Source organism: Numenius arquata, chromosome 2 (assembly GCF_964106895.1).
Source record: "Numenius arquata chromosome 2, bNumArq3.hap1.1, whole genome shotgun sequence".
Classification (NCBI taxonomy): domain Eukaryota; kingdom Metazoa; phylum Chordata; class Aves; order Charadriiformes; family Scolopacidae; genus Numenius; species Numenius arquata.
In genome coordinates, this window is record NC_133577.1 from 40,135,444 (window position 1) to 40,153,706 (window position 18,263).

The window sequence follows — 18,263 nt, forward strand, 5'->3', positions numbered from 1 at the left end:
CCTTTGTATGATATAATTCTCCCTTCAGGTAGAACAAAATTAAAGTCAAATGTCAAGTCGCAGAGGAAGAAAACAGTCCTTGTCATTGAGACACACTACCTGATATAGGGTTAATTATTACTTCTTTCATCCTCCTATTTGCTACAACATTGTCCAAATTTCAGAAGACATTCAAATGACTACAGTTTTCTCAGATAATCAATAGTCAGAAGGTCTATAGACTACAAACGGGTCTAAGACTTTGGCAATGTGATGTTTAAAAAGGGAGCAAATGAGAAATTCAAGTTAACTGTTAGCAGAGAAATCAAATTAATTCTCTGCATTTGTGATGACTGGATAAAACTCTAGAGGTTCACAGATCTACCTCAAAATGAAGCATCTATAGTGCAGGTTACAGAACTATTATACAATACGAACACTAACAGGTTATTTGAGTTTGGACAAACATCTTCAAGATTTCTACAGGAACTCAAGGATACAATGGCTACTAATAGTGACACATGAACCCAAATCCATTTGTGTTATCTAGGGTGTGAAGGAGGGTACATGGGCTAAACGGAGAATGCAGGCAACTAAGCACCATCATGACCCACAGCTATACTAGCCAAACTAGTAGAAACTGCAACAAAGATATACTGGAGATAGCTCAGCACACCTTTTATAAAGAAAAATCACACCTCACACACTTACTGAAGTTCAGCAAAGAGATCAGAGAGATATGTAAGAAGCTCATGGTGACAGCGTACTGGATTTCTAATAGGGTTTAAAGAAGTTTTAAGAAAACTAAGAATGCACAAGAGACATGATAGTCTGCATGGATAAACAGCTGATGGTCTGATTCATCATGGTTGTTCTTACACTGGTGGGCTAAGTTTTCTTGAAAATGCCAATTTGCATTGCCTAACAAAGTGCTCTTCTACCAAATCCTGGTACACAAAAGGTTCATTCATTATTGCTTGACAAAGCAAATGTAACATCAGAAAATTTATTCCAACAAATTACACTTATTCTCTAATTCCCTTCAAAATCATAGAAGATAGTTATTTCAAATTTTATTCATTTTATTGAAAATACAATTTAGTGGTTTTTTTGTTTGGTTGGGTGGGGTTTTTTTTGTTGGTTGGTTTTTTTTGTTGTTTTTGGTTTTGTTTTTTTACACAGAGAATTACTCCAAATAGTTTCACTAGACTTACATATATCATGACCAGAACACAGTCATGATAAAGTTCTTCAGCAGGTTTGTTTAGAAAATATTTTTTGCTTCAGGAGTTTTAGTCAAGTTTGACAGAGAGGAGAACAATTATTGACCTTTGTTGGCTTTGTCCCAGCCATCTGATTCACAACCCCATGAAGAAATAAAAGTAAGCCATAACCTAAGAAATTACTCATTTGGCCAATGGGCTTATTTTAAACACTTGGCTTCCCTATCATCTATAATGACACTTTGACTGTATTTATTTAGCTAAGCTGTCATGCATTTTACTGTGTGACAACTACAATTAGATGTACAATAGTATGCATGAGGCAGAAATACTAGTGCAGGCATGTGAGAAAAACAATTTTTTCAATGCATTAAAAGAAATCCTGTAGAGCAAAAAATAATTTTTCCCAGTTACTCCCATTCTTGAGCATTATCCTACTTCATGAACTATATCCCTAATGCTATGCTAATACCTTTCTCTCTCTCATTCTCTGCTTTCTAGTCAACCACATAACACAACTTGGCACTGCATCAGTTTTTTCCTGAGAAATACTGGTTGAAAAGCCAGAATTTAAAAACATTTGGTTTTAAATAGATCAAGCTGTGAGATTGGGAAGGATCATTGTTCCATGAAAGTCTACCAGGTATCTAAACTGATTTGCCTTGGAGCAATTTCCCTGACCTTCCTCATACTTATATTTCCCTGGAGAAAAAACAGGACTAAATAAAGTTCATTAGTTAAAGGTGAGAACAATTTGATCATACTCAGACAATTTATAAAAGTACGCCTTTTAACCAAATAACAATGGTAATAATGACTTACCCAAAGCAAATCTCTATAGGCTTGGGTTTTTTTCTGTTGTTGGGGTTTTTTTTGTTTTATTTTTTGAACTTGCTAGTCGCCTATTTTATAAGTTGCTGATCAAATACAAGAGGTGGATGCACCAGACAGCAGCTTCTGGCCATCACATCAGAAAACCAGGTACCTTACTCCTGAACTGCCGAGTAGGGATGCTTGAAACAAGATACTCTTTGTCCAGGTGTATGCTTTGGTTCTCTAAGATAAACCTTTTTATTCTTGCTTTGTACAGAGGAGCAGAATGTTACCCCACACTGGAAACAGATTTGAAAATCAACAACTGCTACATTGACAAAATAAGCCACTGGAGACTGTGTTGTTAAAAGCAGAGAAAGGACCTTCTTTAGTATCATACTAGCCAGAAATTAAGTCAATGCTGTAGAGTACAGTCTCCTGTTCTCCAGGAGAAGTCGTAAGAGCAACTGTAACAACTCTCAAAATCTTCAAGAGTCTAGAAAGACCAGAGCACTGGGGGGAGAACAAAGGGGTTCACACAACCATAGTGTCATTTGAATCTGACAACTTTGATCAAAGTTTTACTCACAAAGAGGCTCATAACAGAAATCATAAGAGACTGCTGAAAGAAACCTGGTCTTTCTCCAAAGTTAGAGTCTTTACTAAATGTGTAATCTAAGCGATTTAGCTCAACCACTACAAACAAAAGCAGTGTAGATATACAAGGCTTAGGCATTTTCAACCAGATTTAAACTTTGTTTGTATGTTTACTGTAACTGTGTAAAGGATTTATGATTCAATGTATCTCAAAGTAGAAAAACAGTTGGATCTGTAATACTTTATTACGTATCTTGATTTTATTAAGCCTTTTAGTCTTTTAAAAAGTAAACATTCTTTTCATTCCAAAAGTTAGAAAGAAATATAAAGTTATCCAATTCACCCATGGGGCAGGGTGGGAGGAAAGGTATGCTGCATTATCCAAAGTTTGGCCTAAACACCGGGTTTTGGAGTATGTTTTATGCAAGGACAGAAAAATGGTAACACCAATGCCAGGAAGAAAAAAAATAGAACTATTCCCACACACAAAAAAAAGATGCATACAGTTCTCCCATAATTACTAAAAAAAAATAAATAGGCAGTAGTCCATTCAAATAGAACATAAATTACCACAGCATAAGAGAAAATGCAATCAATTTGAATTTTTAATCTACTAGAATATATCAGTGTGTTTACATATAAATAATTTAATGTCTATAGAAGATGTGGAAGGGCTTTCACAGTTCAAAGAACTTTTTTAATTTTTCAGCCACTGTGACTGGCCTTCTGGCTTTCATGAAGACCGGCATGTCTTCAGTCATTTGAATTGGATTTATATGCCAGTAACTTTTAAAATAAAATAACTGATGGTGTGTGAATCTTCAATTTTTCTAAATCTTTTTTTTTTTTAAATGACTTTGGGGATTTTCTGTAAAGATAAAATATGCCTACCAACCACCTTCAAAAAGGTATACTTCCTTTACATTAAATTGGCTTGACAAACTTTACATGTGAGTAAAGTTAGCAATGCTTTCTAACTATTATTAGGTGATATAAAACCTAATTTTTCTCAAGTAATCCCTAACTGACTCAAAGTTATCTAATTAATTTCTTTTAATTTAAGGTGATTGCTCTAGGCTTTTAGTTTTAAAGAATCATACATTATTGCATGATAATTTGGACATGCAGATCATAGCCACTTTTAAAAATACAAACTGAAAAATTTATTTCAAGATTCAGAAATCTTCACAGAATCCCATATTTTCCAAACATATGTATTTTCTTCTATTAATTTTAAACATTTTTTAGAATATTTTTCATGAATGAAAAGGCTTGACAGTGAATGGATTAACTTTCAGGCTGTCAACTTACATAAAGACACAGTATCAGCTGAATCACCTTTTTCTTTTCCTTGGAGGTCAGAAGGCTACAGAAACATTGGGGTAACAATCACTCAAAACTACAATAATTCAGGTGTTTTTATCCTCCTAAAACCAAACTCTTTTTTCCACCAGCCACTGGAAATAAGTGTAGATTAATCCAACTAAACTGCTAAAGAAGTGCTCTGGATGCCTCCAGATCTTTGGTTTGTGGGCAACTTGGTGTTTCTGAACCTTAATAACTGATGGACTATTATTGGCTACTAAACTCAGCGAGAGGACTGCATCACTTATTGCACTTTGGGGATTAATGGGGCCTGAGAAAAACAAGACAGTAACACACAGTGAAATCCTGTCCTCATGATATAAGAGAAAGATCTAAGATCTTTTACGCATTAAATGACTCAAGGATTTACCTTACAAAGATAAGCTCCTGAAGAACTTAGTAATTTAACTTTTAATAAATACAAAATTTAATTTTAGAAAAAAATTCCATGGGAAAACCAATTACTTTATTATGTAGTATTCACTATTCCATATTTAGGCTCTGTCTTTAGTAATTTAAGTAGCAGAATTCAGTATGAAAAGACTTCCTGCCTAGCCGACAACCCCAGCTCATCCTGAAAACCCAACAATTCAACCAGCTACTTCAGAAGCACATTAATACTTCCTGGCTACTTGATACACACATTGAGACAGTCATTTTCTCTTAGTCCTCTGGGAAGCTTCCCTCTTGAGCACAGGAATGTCCATGTAATTATTTGTTTCCCTATGAGAGGCACATTTTACAGCAAGAATAGCAGCCTATCATATTCTAGTTATAAAATTGTTGTGAAACAAGTCTGTGCATCTTATAAACAAATCTGGAAGAGACTTCCTCTAGTTTATTCCTGCTTATTAAAAGAAAAGTCAGAGTAGTAATGCTGGTGAGCTACTAAATGGCATCCATTGTAAAATAATCTGCCACTTGAAAGAAATAAAATAATTCTTGTTTTTATAAAATCTTTGTAGAAATAATGCTTGTTTTGTATAAAAGAGTGTGGCAGAAAAAAAAAGCAGACCATGATGAATGGAAAACACACCATTTAATGTTACAAATAAACATATTTGAAGCATTCAGAACTCCTTTAACTTTCTACAGGTGGTATACCTGTCATAATCTTTTCTTATTAGGGAATAAAATACATAGACTCTTGAAAATAGTATCTATGTCTAGATACTTCTCAGAAAACTTTTTCTTCTGTTAGGACTCAATGTACAGTGCACATTTCACCAACAAAACCAGCTCATTTTAAAATTTACTAAGTAAAAATAATTGCAAGCATAACAAGACACAGCTGCTTATGCTTCTTAAATAACATCAAACACTAAATATTGTACTTGATTTTTTTTTTAAAAGGATAAAGTTTCTATGTAGCAAAATACTAAGGCACAGGTAGTTGTGCTAGATTAAAAATAAATAAAATTTTAAAAATACCAGTAACTTTAAAGATATGCCAAGGCTTGAAACATTTGTTTCAGTCCCACTACAAAACAGGCAAGACACTTTGATGGAAGCCAATATTTTAAAATGAGAAGACACAAAGACATACATTCTCTATGCAGAGCCTGTTTTAAAAGGGAGAGAAAGAATACATTTTTCACTTTTTTTGTTACTGTGTTATTATTCTACAAAATGGGTTGGTCCTCAACATCTTCTTTCCATAAGGCCCATATCAAAGAACTAACCGGACCGTACAATTAAATAAACACTGAATGCCTACACTGTGTTATGCACAAACTGGAAATGGACAATGTCTTTTGAACAGCTTGCTTTCTTCATAATATCAACTGGTATTCATCAATTTTCTAAGACTTACTATTTTACCTTGTCTGCCTCTATGCTGGTTAGTTTAGTTGAGAAAGTCTGGATAAGTAACAATGCAAGGTGAGAATTTTTTTGACTAATCAAAGATCACATATTTACCTTCTGCAAGCATGTCTGGCACATCTGCTTGATATCTAGGCCCCACTCTGATTTCTCCCTTGTCTGCTAAAAGCGTTTTCAGTGATGGATCGTATACCAATGAATAAAAAAAAGTATCCTAAAAAAGAACACATATTTGCAACAGCATAATAATTTTTAAAATTAGGTTTGTAAATCTGTATCACCTTCCATTTGTAAGTTATTAAAGTAACCCCCCTTGCATACTTTTACAGAGTACACGTTTGGGACATTAATCCTTATTTTAAATAATGCAGATGTTTCATGAGTATTTTTAAAAGGCTTAAATTGAAGCCTCTCTCATTACTAGGAGTTATTTCAGAACAAAGAAATAATGAAAAGATTCTTAGACAAAAATGTAACGGATTTGAAAATGATTAATTTTAACTGCTTTTGAAATTTAACATGTTTCCTCTCCTAAATCTCTCTACCATACTTTTGCATGACTTTGCACTATAAGTTAATCTTAAAAAGCATAAAACACTGTCGGTGTCTGAAAAGTGCTTACACAAAAATCGTATTGGCATATCTGCAACAGGCACCAGAAGCATAGGGCAAGGGCAGAAACATTTTTACAGATTATCACTGGTTTTTGCTGTAAAAATTTACAAATAATGACATGCTAATTTCAGCTTAAAAACACTGTCCGCCTGATGTTATATTAAGACACTCCAAAGAAAAATATGGTTATTTTGAAAGGTATTTTGCAATACAATTATCTCAGGGAATTTTCTTCCCCTCTGGTAAAGCTAAGTAGCCTAAGTTCCTTCCACGGAAAATGAAAGCTCAGGAGACACTTTCCACAATAACTCAGAGACCTTAAAATTAGACTCCTATGCGAAGTTGCCCTCTACAGGAGCCTCTCTTGATCTCTCTGTCCATTGACTACAGAACTTTATTCTTTCTAGAACACCTCTAGGAAAACAAAAAAAAAAAAAAAAAAAAGGGGTGAGGGGGGGAAATGAAGTGTCATGTGAATTCGCCCTTAAGTATCCACTGCAGTAAAGAGTCTGTATATTACTCTTTTGTAAGACACCATATGAATTACTTTGAATTATTTTTTTCTAAATACAACTATATTCATAATAAAACCATCATTTAAGAATGTCAATTAAGTATTTATCCAATAATGCTTAAAATCAGTGTTTTCAACAACATAATTTTTCTAACTTATCATTCAAAGAAAGATTTTCAAAGTATTGTTTGCCCATTTATTACAAATACAGCCATAAAAGCCATAAACCTATCCCAATATTCACACAAATACAAGTCACATATTACCTCTTTCTCCAGATATGACAGCACAGACTCTGTCTCATTCAGGAGTGCAACACTGCATTTTCCCCTACACAAACATAAGGGAGAGTTGTTAATTGTTGAATTGTTAATTGTCAAAAAGTTATTTGCAAGAAAATAACCTAACACACTTTATAAACTTTTACATTATAGTAAAATGAGCTTTACCACACTTTTAAAACATTAAAATTAACATCAAAGCAACAAAATAAGTGGCTGTACTGACCCAAGCGCTCAAATACATAAGAATTCTGCAAAACTGGGAAGCAGTTTCAGAAACAAAGAAGTAATGAAGGAACAAGAGGTACTATGGTAAACAATAATACACATACAATTAATAAAAAGGCCTGGATCAGTAAAACATCACCTCCGAGTGACTTACCCCCGGTAAATTCAGAGCCTAATTTGAAAACAAGTAACCCAAACTAGAAACAATGTAAGGTTTTACCAATGGCCTGTAAAAGTAAAATATGCAATGATTTCTACTTATCATCTACTAATCACGGAACTCTATTCATTTCTTCTATGGTCACATTAAAATGCTAACTACCGTATTTTTGTGCAGGCTGCCAGTAGAAAGCTTCCCATTACTCAGCAGTGGCATACATCTGCCCATGTATAACACATTTAGATAACGCAATGGAGTTCGACTCCACTACCCGCACTCCTTATTTCTCCCCTCTCTCTCATCCCCTTCTCCCCCAACATTCCTTTGGCCTCAAATTCCTCTGCCTCCAACTTCTCTGCAAATATTCTGCAGAATTATTTTTAACAAATGGTATTTTAAAGAAACACACATAGATGTGGATGAAAACTGTTGTGTGCTGAATCACCTTGCCAGCAACTGGCATTTTACGCTATCACTTTCAACTGTACTACCATTTTATAATAATATATATCTATTACCCCTTAAATACATCACTGTGTATTTCATGCGCCTAAGTTTCGTTCAATTTCTATAAGTTTAGTTGGTATTTACCAGGAGGTTCCAGTGGCCTTATAGCTATAGGGCCCCAGCCCAGAACACCCTTCTCCCATCTTCTCCCACGGAACAGACCAGCACACAAATGTAGAAAAGATCATTGTTTGCAGAGACCTCCTTGATTTTAGGATTACACCAAAGAAGTTATTGTAAAAAGTGTCATTCATTTCAGTGAATGTTGACTGTTAACCTCAACCTTAAGCATCAGATGTCAATTGTTAACAGCTGATCATTAAACAAATCTACCCAGCTAATGTCTTATACGGTACCATTGCACTTCACAGGAAATAGGGTTAAACCACGCATTAAGTCTACACTATATAACCTCCTGAATTTCTCTTCATCTCTGTATTTGTCAGAACCACATAAGAGAAACGGTGGGAAGATGAGCGAGAAAAAGCTGAGCATAATACACAACAGCAGAGAAAAAGACTCCTGCAGTAGAGAAGAAACCTCCTCTATACTCCACCATGTCTATGAATAATTTTGAAGCTTTTGGCCCTGATAATTCCAGAGCATTCACTTCTAAAACGTTCACTTTGAAAAGCTAACTATATGTTGTATCATTAAGTCAGTTTGTCAACTTCATTTTAACGGATTTTTTTAAGTGTTAAAGGCTAAACAGGAGTTTACCTTTGTAGCTTGTTTCCATCCCATAAACCTCTCGTATGCTCTCTCTCCACTACAGCCTACCCCTATTTAACTCAAATTATTGCAGAGGCATTCCTTCACTGTCATTGCAACTGCAACAGTATTTTATTGACTGACTTTATACCTTATTGCTGGTAAATTAAAAAATTTCATTTTATTTCATTAAGAGATAAGATTAATCACCCCAGCACATCTTCTAAGTGATTGAATTTCTATCTAATGTTACATTTCATTGTACAGCTTCTTAAACATCTAATGGCTAGAGTCAAACACACAGGTAACATTTTACATGCATATATGATATCTCACATGCATGGACTAGAGGCTCAAAAAAAGACAATACTAGATATACAGTAGTAGACACCACGCTAAAATGAAAAAAAGCATTTGAAAACAGGTAAATTACATAAAAACAAAATTAGAAAAAATTATCTTTACTACAGCTACCACATTCTATAATCTAAAAACCTGAAGTGGCTTAGAAACTTTATCAAACACACAAAAGCCTACCATTTATGTATCTCCTCTTTCTCTTTTTTTCCATCAGAGGAGAAACCTTTCAGCCTATCATAAATGGTCTACTGGCTTGAATCAAGCACCTAGCTCATTATATTGTCTCTGGTACCTCTCAATCATGGATGCATAGGAAATAACTTCAGCGAATACAGACTTGCAGTGATATGTCCCTAAATATTCTCCAACCACCATTACACTCTGCATCCTTTCTTCCAATACTAATTAATAATTGAAAAGACCTGGAGAGAAAGTTAATGTGCTTTAAACCACATTACAAGAAGACCTGGAGTTCTTTCTCCAAGATATGTAGCTAAAAACCCAGAGCTTCTCTGGATTTAAATATAATATTTGCCTCCTCACAGTATTCTGGAACTTCATTCATTAATGTTTTTCAACCATTTCAGATAACTGGGACAGATGGATTTGTATCAAATAAAAAGGGGGCAGCTAGCTACCTACAGAGATAATTGAAAGAGAATATATACTGCATTTACCAGATTCCGAGATCAGTTACACACCAAAATAAAATTATACTCTCTTTGCAAAGACACTAGGATTCCTCAAAGTTCTGAGTATTATTTAGACTGGTAGAGTATAATGCCATAGATTCATTATTCTATTGGTGGAGTCTCCTGCCTGAAATATGTCACAAAAACTAGCCAAACTAAGATAAAAATTACAAAGAATTACCTAGCTTTCATGAAAGGAAAAAAAAAAAATAAAATTGAAGAGCTGTCCAATATTTACTCAGTTATGAATCCAGAGATTCTTCCTCTTATCCGACTCTGATTCAAGCTTTATTTCTCCACCAAACAGCATTTCTGAACTAACTGTTATCAAGAGGATGAATTACTAGCAAATAGCATCAGAAAGGTTCAGTGATGCTAAGATTACATATCTGGTTTTGACCTTTTTCTCAAGTTAAAAATATAGGAAAAAATATTTTTACTTCCTACAGACTTAGGCAAAATTTATCTTGTATGAACACTGAGGGAAAGTTTCAGATACCTCAGCAATGTACAAATAACCACAAAATAAATAATAAAAAAAAAACAACACAAAAAAACCCAACACAAACAAAAAACCCCAAAACACTTACGTCTTCACTTACAATTTAATTCTGATGAGACTAAATTGTCCGTTCAGAATCCTTTCTGCTCTTACATATACTGTCATAGAATCACAGAATGGTTAGAGTTGGAAGGGACCTTAAAGATCATCGAGTTCCAACCCCCCTGCCATGGGCAGGGACACCTCCATTAGAGCAGGTTGCTGAAAGCAACCTTAATGATTTTGTAGAGAAGGATTTCTTTAAGAACCCTAGCAGAAAGCCAGGACCATACAGTCCCACAGCCAAAATGCTCACCATATAAAACTGCAACAGTAAAGCACAGAAACATTAAGGAAGGTTATAAGGAAATGGCAAGACATACTAGTCATCGTGGTAGGTAGAAGTCTCAGTGCAGCAAACATAAGGATTTTTTTTTTCCCCTCCCTGTTTTGGCGAGCTATTTTTCAGGAGAGTGGAAGTTGTGCTTTTAGTTATGTTCTTCTTAAATGTGGAACAAAGAAAAGGAGAATAGAAAGGATTAGAAAATAAATGGCAGCTTTGTGAGGCACTCACAGATAAGACTGTTTTGGACAATTCAGTAACAAGCTGAAGAAAATTAACACTCTATATGAGATGTCAGTTAGTATGCGAGTCCTGAAGGAGAGATTTCAAAGACAGTAACCAAAGATGGGACCTAACAGGCCTTGAAAAGTAAAGACAAAACCCACCACATTTGAGTGAGATCCTACGGAGGAATGAAAAACGTGGGAATGTAATTCAGACAAGACCATAATAACGATCAGTACTTAGAACAGAAAAGTACAATAAGACTGTCCCTACCAACCTGTTCCAATGAAGACAACAAGCCGATGATAAACAGGTCAAGAATTTAAGCTGTACGAAGAAAGTCAGACCAAGGCTGTTATACAAGACAATGTTGTGAAAAGATTTCAATATAGCCAGGTTAAACAACCTAGAGCAAACCACCAAATTCTCCAGAAGAATAAGGATATGCGTATCTGGGAAAAAATAATCAGACTGTTTGAACTGTCTGGCTAATTGTGCTTTAATAAGTTTTTTCTTAAAGTAATCCAAAGGATAGTTTCAAACCGTTACCAAAATTGAAAAAACTCATGTAAACACTGATCTTTTAAAACTACCACAATGAATCAAAATCAACAGCAACTGTTTTCGTCTTTTAGAGTCCTTGCTTGTTTCAGCACAGCCCCTACTTTTCACCCAGTGGAAAGGTCTGCAGTTCCTGTTCTGCTATTCTTGCAGGCTATTTCTTCATGTTTTCACCAGATGAGTGAGACAGCTCACGAGATACAATCTTATTTTAATAAGGACTTCTTGGGACAGGTGGTATGCAAACAAAAATTACAGAAAGAAATGACACAAGAAACAACACTTAGTGTCTGCTAAACAGGACAAACCATAGGAGTGGAAAAGGCAACCTCTAAGTTTCCTGCTGCAAAGCAGGTGCAGTTTGGGTGAGACTGATGTAGCAAAAGAACTCTCAGAACTCAGTGCTCTGGGCTCCTACCAAGTCAATGAAACTTGATTTGCATTTGTCATTCAGATACAGGTTCAAGAAAGAAAATAATATATGCAGACATGACCCCACAGACTTTGAAACTCTGTCATGAACAATTAATTGCCCTCCTGAATATGACAGAATGATGTCGGGTAATTCTGTACAGATCTACCAGTTGTCTCCTGCTGATCTTCATCAAGAAACGTTGGTCTCTCAGTAGAGATTTGGAACACAGAAGTGTGAGTCACTAGCTAGACAGTGTGAGAATACCATAACAGGAGAGAATATTAGGAAATATTATGCTTGTGATTTAATTTTAACATATGCTGTTACTTTGATGACAACAAGAGATTAAACCAAAAAGAAGGTGCATAATGAAGAGGGGTAGAAAGGTTTGGTGCAGGAGTAGAACTCAGGAGTAACCTTTCACATACTCAGCATAAAGGGAAAGTGGGGATGGGGGGGAAGGTGCAGGTATTAAGTAGAGAAGAAGAGAGCTACCTTAAATAAACAAGATTTTTCCTGAACTGTCTTAAATGGGAAAGCGCTTTGAAGATTTCCAATCAAACAACCACTTTGAGCCAAGTGTTGATCCCTTACAAGCAGTCTAAATTGCAATGATGATCACCAAACCCACAGATTGTGGTGTCCAAAGAGCTTCTGCTAATTTTATGAAATTGATTTCCCAGTTACAGGAAGGCAACAGTAAGAGTACTTGTGTATTTCACTTTTAAGCACAGGTTAAGGGGCACAGAATGACGCTGTAAGACACATACCAAAACCTTTATAGCAAATTTCAAGTTCTCCAGATTGCAAAGATATTTACAACTGGAAAGTCAGCTATTGCACAACACTAAAAACAAGAAATCATCATAGTGATTTAAATGTGCAACAGACCCCTAACTAGAGGTGGACTTTTAAAATAATCAATATCTAGAATTGACAGAAGAAAGATCTGTGTTGTATTGATTCATACTTAATTGGCTCAAGTTTGGCTCTGCTCATTTCCAGAGCTGTCTCAAACACAAGGGAAAAAAAAAAACCAACAGAACCCGCTTGATAGGTGAATACTACTGGGATCTGTGTCTCCAACAAAATGATACCAGTCTCCCAAACCGTACAAGACTGTGTGTCTATGGCCAAAAGATGGATCAATAAACTTGGTATTACCTGATTAATGCACTTTTGATCAAAAAAAAATTAAAACCAGAATGAACAGCAAATTGATTTATATACATCTAAATGAAACAATAAATGCCTGGCATGTAAATATACGCACAGATCATATGGATGGCCCAGGCTTTTTATGCTATGTGTGACTTGTAATCAAACAATTCATAGTTTTAATCTTAATTACAGCTGGAGTGCTCATTTTGAACATTCTAAATTTGTAAGGTTTAAAGGCAGCCTCTTGGAGCAATCATGCATAACTCACTGATTTAAAAGTAATTTGTACATAATGTTCAATTTTTTTTGCATATTCTTAAGGTTCCAACTTTTATACAGTTCTCTACTACTGCTTTCCAGTCACAATCTAAACAGGAAAAAGTATTCCCAATGTGAAACCAATTTCCAAAAGATAAAATTAGAAGGCTTTGCTTTCAGTAACAATGTGTGCCCTTTATATGTTTAAGCTACTATGTTGTTACCTGAAGAGACAAAGCATTCAACAGCTCTACCATAAGATCTTACCTCAATAGTTGTAGAAAATGTTAAGAGGTAAAAGTGTGGATCTATGAAGGTACACACATTTGAAACAAGCTTTAACACATTATCACTTAAAACTGGATTTACACTAATATGTAACTACATATTAAAACTACGTTTTGATATCTCAAAATAAGCACAACCGTACATATACACTTCCTATAAACTATAGTAGGAAACTCAAGCCAGTGATATTTTTCTTCTAGGGATTAATTCATGCTAAAAAGTAAAAAAAGTTGTTACCTTTTAGCACAGCAGAAGCAATGCACACGCATTGAACAAAAACACTGGAGGCTGGTTAGGAATGATTTTTCAGCGTGATGTTACAAGGCTGCCCAGCTCAGAAGAAATGCACATCACTCCATGCAACTGAACTTAAAGTTTTGCACCATACAAAAGACTCCTACTTTGTAATTATGTCCCTACAGAGGAATATGTACTGATTTTCAGGTATTTAAGTATCAACTTTCCACCAATAAATACACTTTTTCTTACACTGTTACTGGTACAGGCTCTTGACCACTTCTGAAAACAAGATTCTGGCTCAGGTTGAATTTTCATTTTAATTCATGTAAGAATTCTCTTAATTCTACTGGAAAAGAAAAAAAGAATCATAGAATCATATAATCATTCAGGTTGGAAAAGACCCTTGGGATCATGGAGTCCAACCATCAACCCTACTCTACAGAGTTCTCCCCTACACCATATCCCCCAGCACCGCATCTAAACGACTCTTGAACCCATTCAGGGATGGTGACTCAACCACCTCCCTGGGCAGCCTGTTCCAGTGTCTGACCATTCCTTCTGTGAAGAATTGTTTCCTAATGTCTAGTCTAAACCTACCCTGCTGCAGCTTGAAGCCATTCCTTCTTGTTCTATCACTAATTACCTGTGAGAAAAGACCAGCACCAACCTCTCTACAATGTCCTTTCTAGTAGCTGTAGAGAGTGAAAAGAAAGAGAAAAGAAAAAGAAAAAAAAAATAATCAGACATGCTTCTAAAGTCCCTTTGCTCTAAATACACTCAATCCAGAAAGGAAGAATTCCTTTCTTAACAATCCAAGCAAGCACATGCCTATGCAAAGTAGATTCACTCCTTATCCAGTCTGATTTATGCCAGAAAATAAATCAGGCTTATAAGGCTCAAAGTAAGCTTTTAAAAACTAGCTAAAATTTGTACATCATAGATATATATATCGCACACACATATACAAGGTATATAAATGCATACACCACCCTCCCCCTATTCCAGAAACTTCTAGTTTGCCAAGAACGCCAAAACTACAAATCATGAAGCAGTTATCACTAAATCCTAAGGGTGCCATGCCTTAAAAAAAGTGACATTTCTTCTATAAAATGACCTGCCCTATCTGTCTTGAGCTTCAGACCATTTGGTCTGTTTTAAATGAAGGAATCCCACATTCAGAAAAAGCATTTCTCTACACCTTAGCTGTTTGAAGTAGCCATATTAGTGAGTCCTGATGAGATCATGAAGAAGAAAGCACAGCACAAAGGAATCTCTATGATAAAACTGAGTCATTTATTATGGATCTAAAAAGCGTAACACTCTCATAGGTAGCTCATAAGCACTGTGTGTTTTTATAAACTGCACATACTCGTGCTACTTTTTCTAATACGTCTACGAAGTGGAACCAAACAGAGTTACTTTAACTTACCCAGGAGCTAGGGGATAATTTAACAACAAACCCAAAAAAACCCAAAAAAATAACAACCAAAGAAAACCAAAAACCACCAAACTCTAAAAAAAGTAAGACAGTGTGTTCTGGACCATACACTGATCAGAATGATGTCAAAATATACAGGGAAAAAAACAAAAAAGAGTAAAAAATACATTACACTACTCCAGGGAACAATTTCAGAACTGAGGGAAACCAAGATTCTTATAGCTTGATAACTCAGAAGTACAACTTTTTGTATGCTTACATGTAAAAGTATGCAGAGGCTCCAAATCTCTTGATAAGAATTAAAGAACTCTGTCCTCATGATCAGACTATTTGGAAACTCTTTCATGTCACACATGCATAGGCATTCTGCAAAAAACATTCACCTTCCCCCCAATCATACTGATCAGCTTTTAATAAAATCATCTTATACAATCATAATTTTTGAAAGGCTCATGACGCCATTTCTGTGTGGGAATAGAAATAATAAACCAAGCCAAGAGCATCTTAAAATCGTTTGGGGTTTGTTTGTTCTTCTGTTTTTTAAATAAAGGGTATGTATGAGAAGGACTCCTAAGTTTCAAAGGACTGAAGATTTCAAAATCAGAGTTTAGAAAGTTTTTCTGAATTAAGGCCACAGCTATATAGAAAGCTTGAATTTGCTGCTTATGCCAAGCAACAAATAAAATCCTCTGAGAAATACAAGAAACACTTAGTTCATCCAATGACAGATTAAATAAATACTCCCCATTAAAGATTAGTGTGTAGATTTATTACAGTTATTTGAACCATCTCCATAATGACAAACACGCACATAACGCTCAGGTATCATACACAGCCATGCCGAGTCTAGAAATCAAGCTCAGCAAGAGTTTCAGCATCTTGAAACTGTGCCCACAAAAAGCAAAAAGTGCTCAGTGAAAACACAGTCTCCAGGAGAAAAAAAAAAATTTAAAAAATACTATGTGATCAGAATCTCTGCACTTATAAAAAAAAAAAATAGTGGTACAAACACACAATTAGCAACTGATAAAACTATAAAAAATACAGTAAATTATCCATCACTTGGAAATTTTTCAACCAAGCATGGATGTCTCACTGAAATACACAATTTAATTCAAGTACAAACAGTTGGGATCACATCAACAGCCACTGCACAAAACTGTATGATCTGAATCCGGTAAAAGAGCAACTAAAGAGGTTATGACAATCCCATACTGCTCTCCAGTCCCAGGGAAGATCTCTTAAAAACTTGTATTCAAACTTTAACTTACCAGAAAGATTGTTGAACAGAAGTAAATTAGCAAATTTCATTTTTATTTACTCAAGATAAATATTTGTCACCTTGCTGTAAGTAAGAAAGAATTTTGACAAAGTAGTAGCTTATTCCTTAACACTAACAAACCCAACTGTAACAACCAACATGATAGCAACCAGATATAATTTTCTATTTGAAATCCTTCTTCCCTTTCACAAACGGCCACCACTCTCTGAAACTTTTCTCCATTCTCAAACTGCTTTGACTTTAGTTGAAGTCTGCATATAAACCTCTTTTCACTTTGCATAAATGAGTTCATATTTCCTTCCTCCCCCCCCCCCCCCGGGGTGCGATTGCGATATAGAGCAGTCCAAAAGGTTCACAACTGATTTTATTACACCACCTGAGAATGCTTGGGTTATGCGTGCTTTCCAAACACTTAAAATAATGATAATAAAACAAAAAAATCCCACAACCCCAAGACTGAAACACAGTTATTAGCAAACAAGAACTAAGCAAAGATGATGAAACGGCAAGATGAACCCTGATAGATAAATTCTTATACACAACTCATATGAAGTATTAAATTTAAAAGCAATTACAAGTGATCTTAGAACTTAATGCTATCTTTTACAGCAATCTAAATGTGTTTATCACCTATTAACTCTTGAGACCTTAAGAATGAAAAATAAATTTAAAGTCCAAGTCAGATAAACCAGTGCACCTCTCCAACAAGATAACCATTTGCAGATTTTTATACAAGGGAACCATTTCACCATGTGCTAAGTTTTATGGTGAATTTTACAAGACTGGCAAACAATTTTACCTTTATGACAACTTTCAACGTTTTTTTTTTCCCCTGTGCTATCTCATGCCTTTCCAAAATGCTGTATTGGTAACACTCAAATATCTGAAAAGCCAAGTTAAAGTACACAGCCACTCAGTGAGCTCAACTCAGCCCCTCTCTGGGACTGGCATTGCTTACAGGAGCCATCCACGTGAATTCTGGGTGCATTTACTGCGTGACTTTAACGGAGGAGAGCACTCAGTGAGTCTGGCTGCCAGTGTAACTCTGCTACAAGGACATCTGGGGATTACGGTGCCGTAACATGCTGGGATTAGGGAGGAAGGAGAAACTTCAATGGAGGGGTGCTACCAAACTTACACATTTGAGCAGACAGGGGAGGGAATAGTTTCACATGTTACTTGACAAGTAGCACTAAAGTAACAGGCCTTGTTTTTGAGACCCAAACTAGTACATCAGCTTGTACCATACCACATTCCATCGCTCCAGAATGGTACTGCAAGGCAATTATATCTTCTTAAATACATTCCACTGCAAGAACACTGTGTCCATGTCATGTTTAATTACTACTACACTACCGGCTTATAATGCTTTTCCAAATCTGGCTTCTTTTTTTTGGTGCCAAAACTTATACCACTTCCTAAAGCTACTTAAAATGGCATAATGACACCTAATGCAAAGGGGAAATCAGATGAAGTCTAAAAAATCCCAATACTGATAACAAATTGTATCTCAAGAGAGTTATATATAATGTATACAGCAACATAAAAACTATGAGAATAAGAAAACTGTATTTCAGCAATTCAAAATCAAACAAACTACATCAGAATTATTCGAATCTCAACATTACAGACCAAAGTGCTT

General features: G+C 35.4%; 1 protein-coding gene across 1 annotated transcript in view; it reads right to left on the bottom strand.

The window, feature by feature from the left end:
• MTA3 (metastasis associated 1 family member 3) overlaps window positions 1–18,263 on the bottom strand; it is a 138,001-nt gene that overhangs the window by 93,536 nt on the left and 26,202 nt on the right. Inside the window, exons 5-6 of the mRNA XM_074163119.1 lie at window positions 7,197–7,260; window positions 5,898–6,015 (exon numbers count right to left, since the gene is read on the bottom strand). Of these exons, the coding sequence (XP_074019220.1) occupies window positions 5,898–6,015; window positions 7,197–7,260 (182 nt within the window). The remainder of the gene's footprint in view (window positions 1–5,897; window positions 6,016–7,196; window positions 7,261–18,263) is intronic.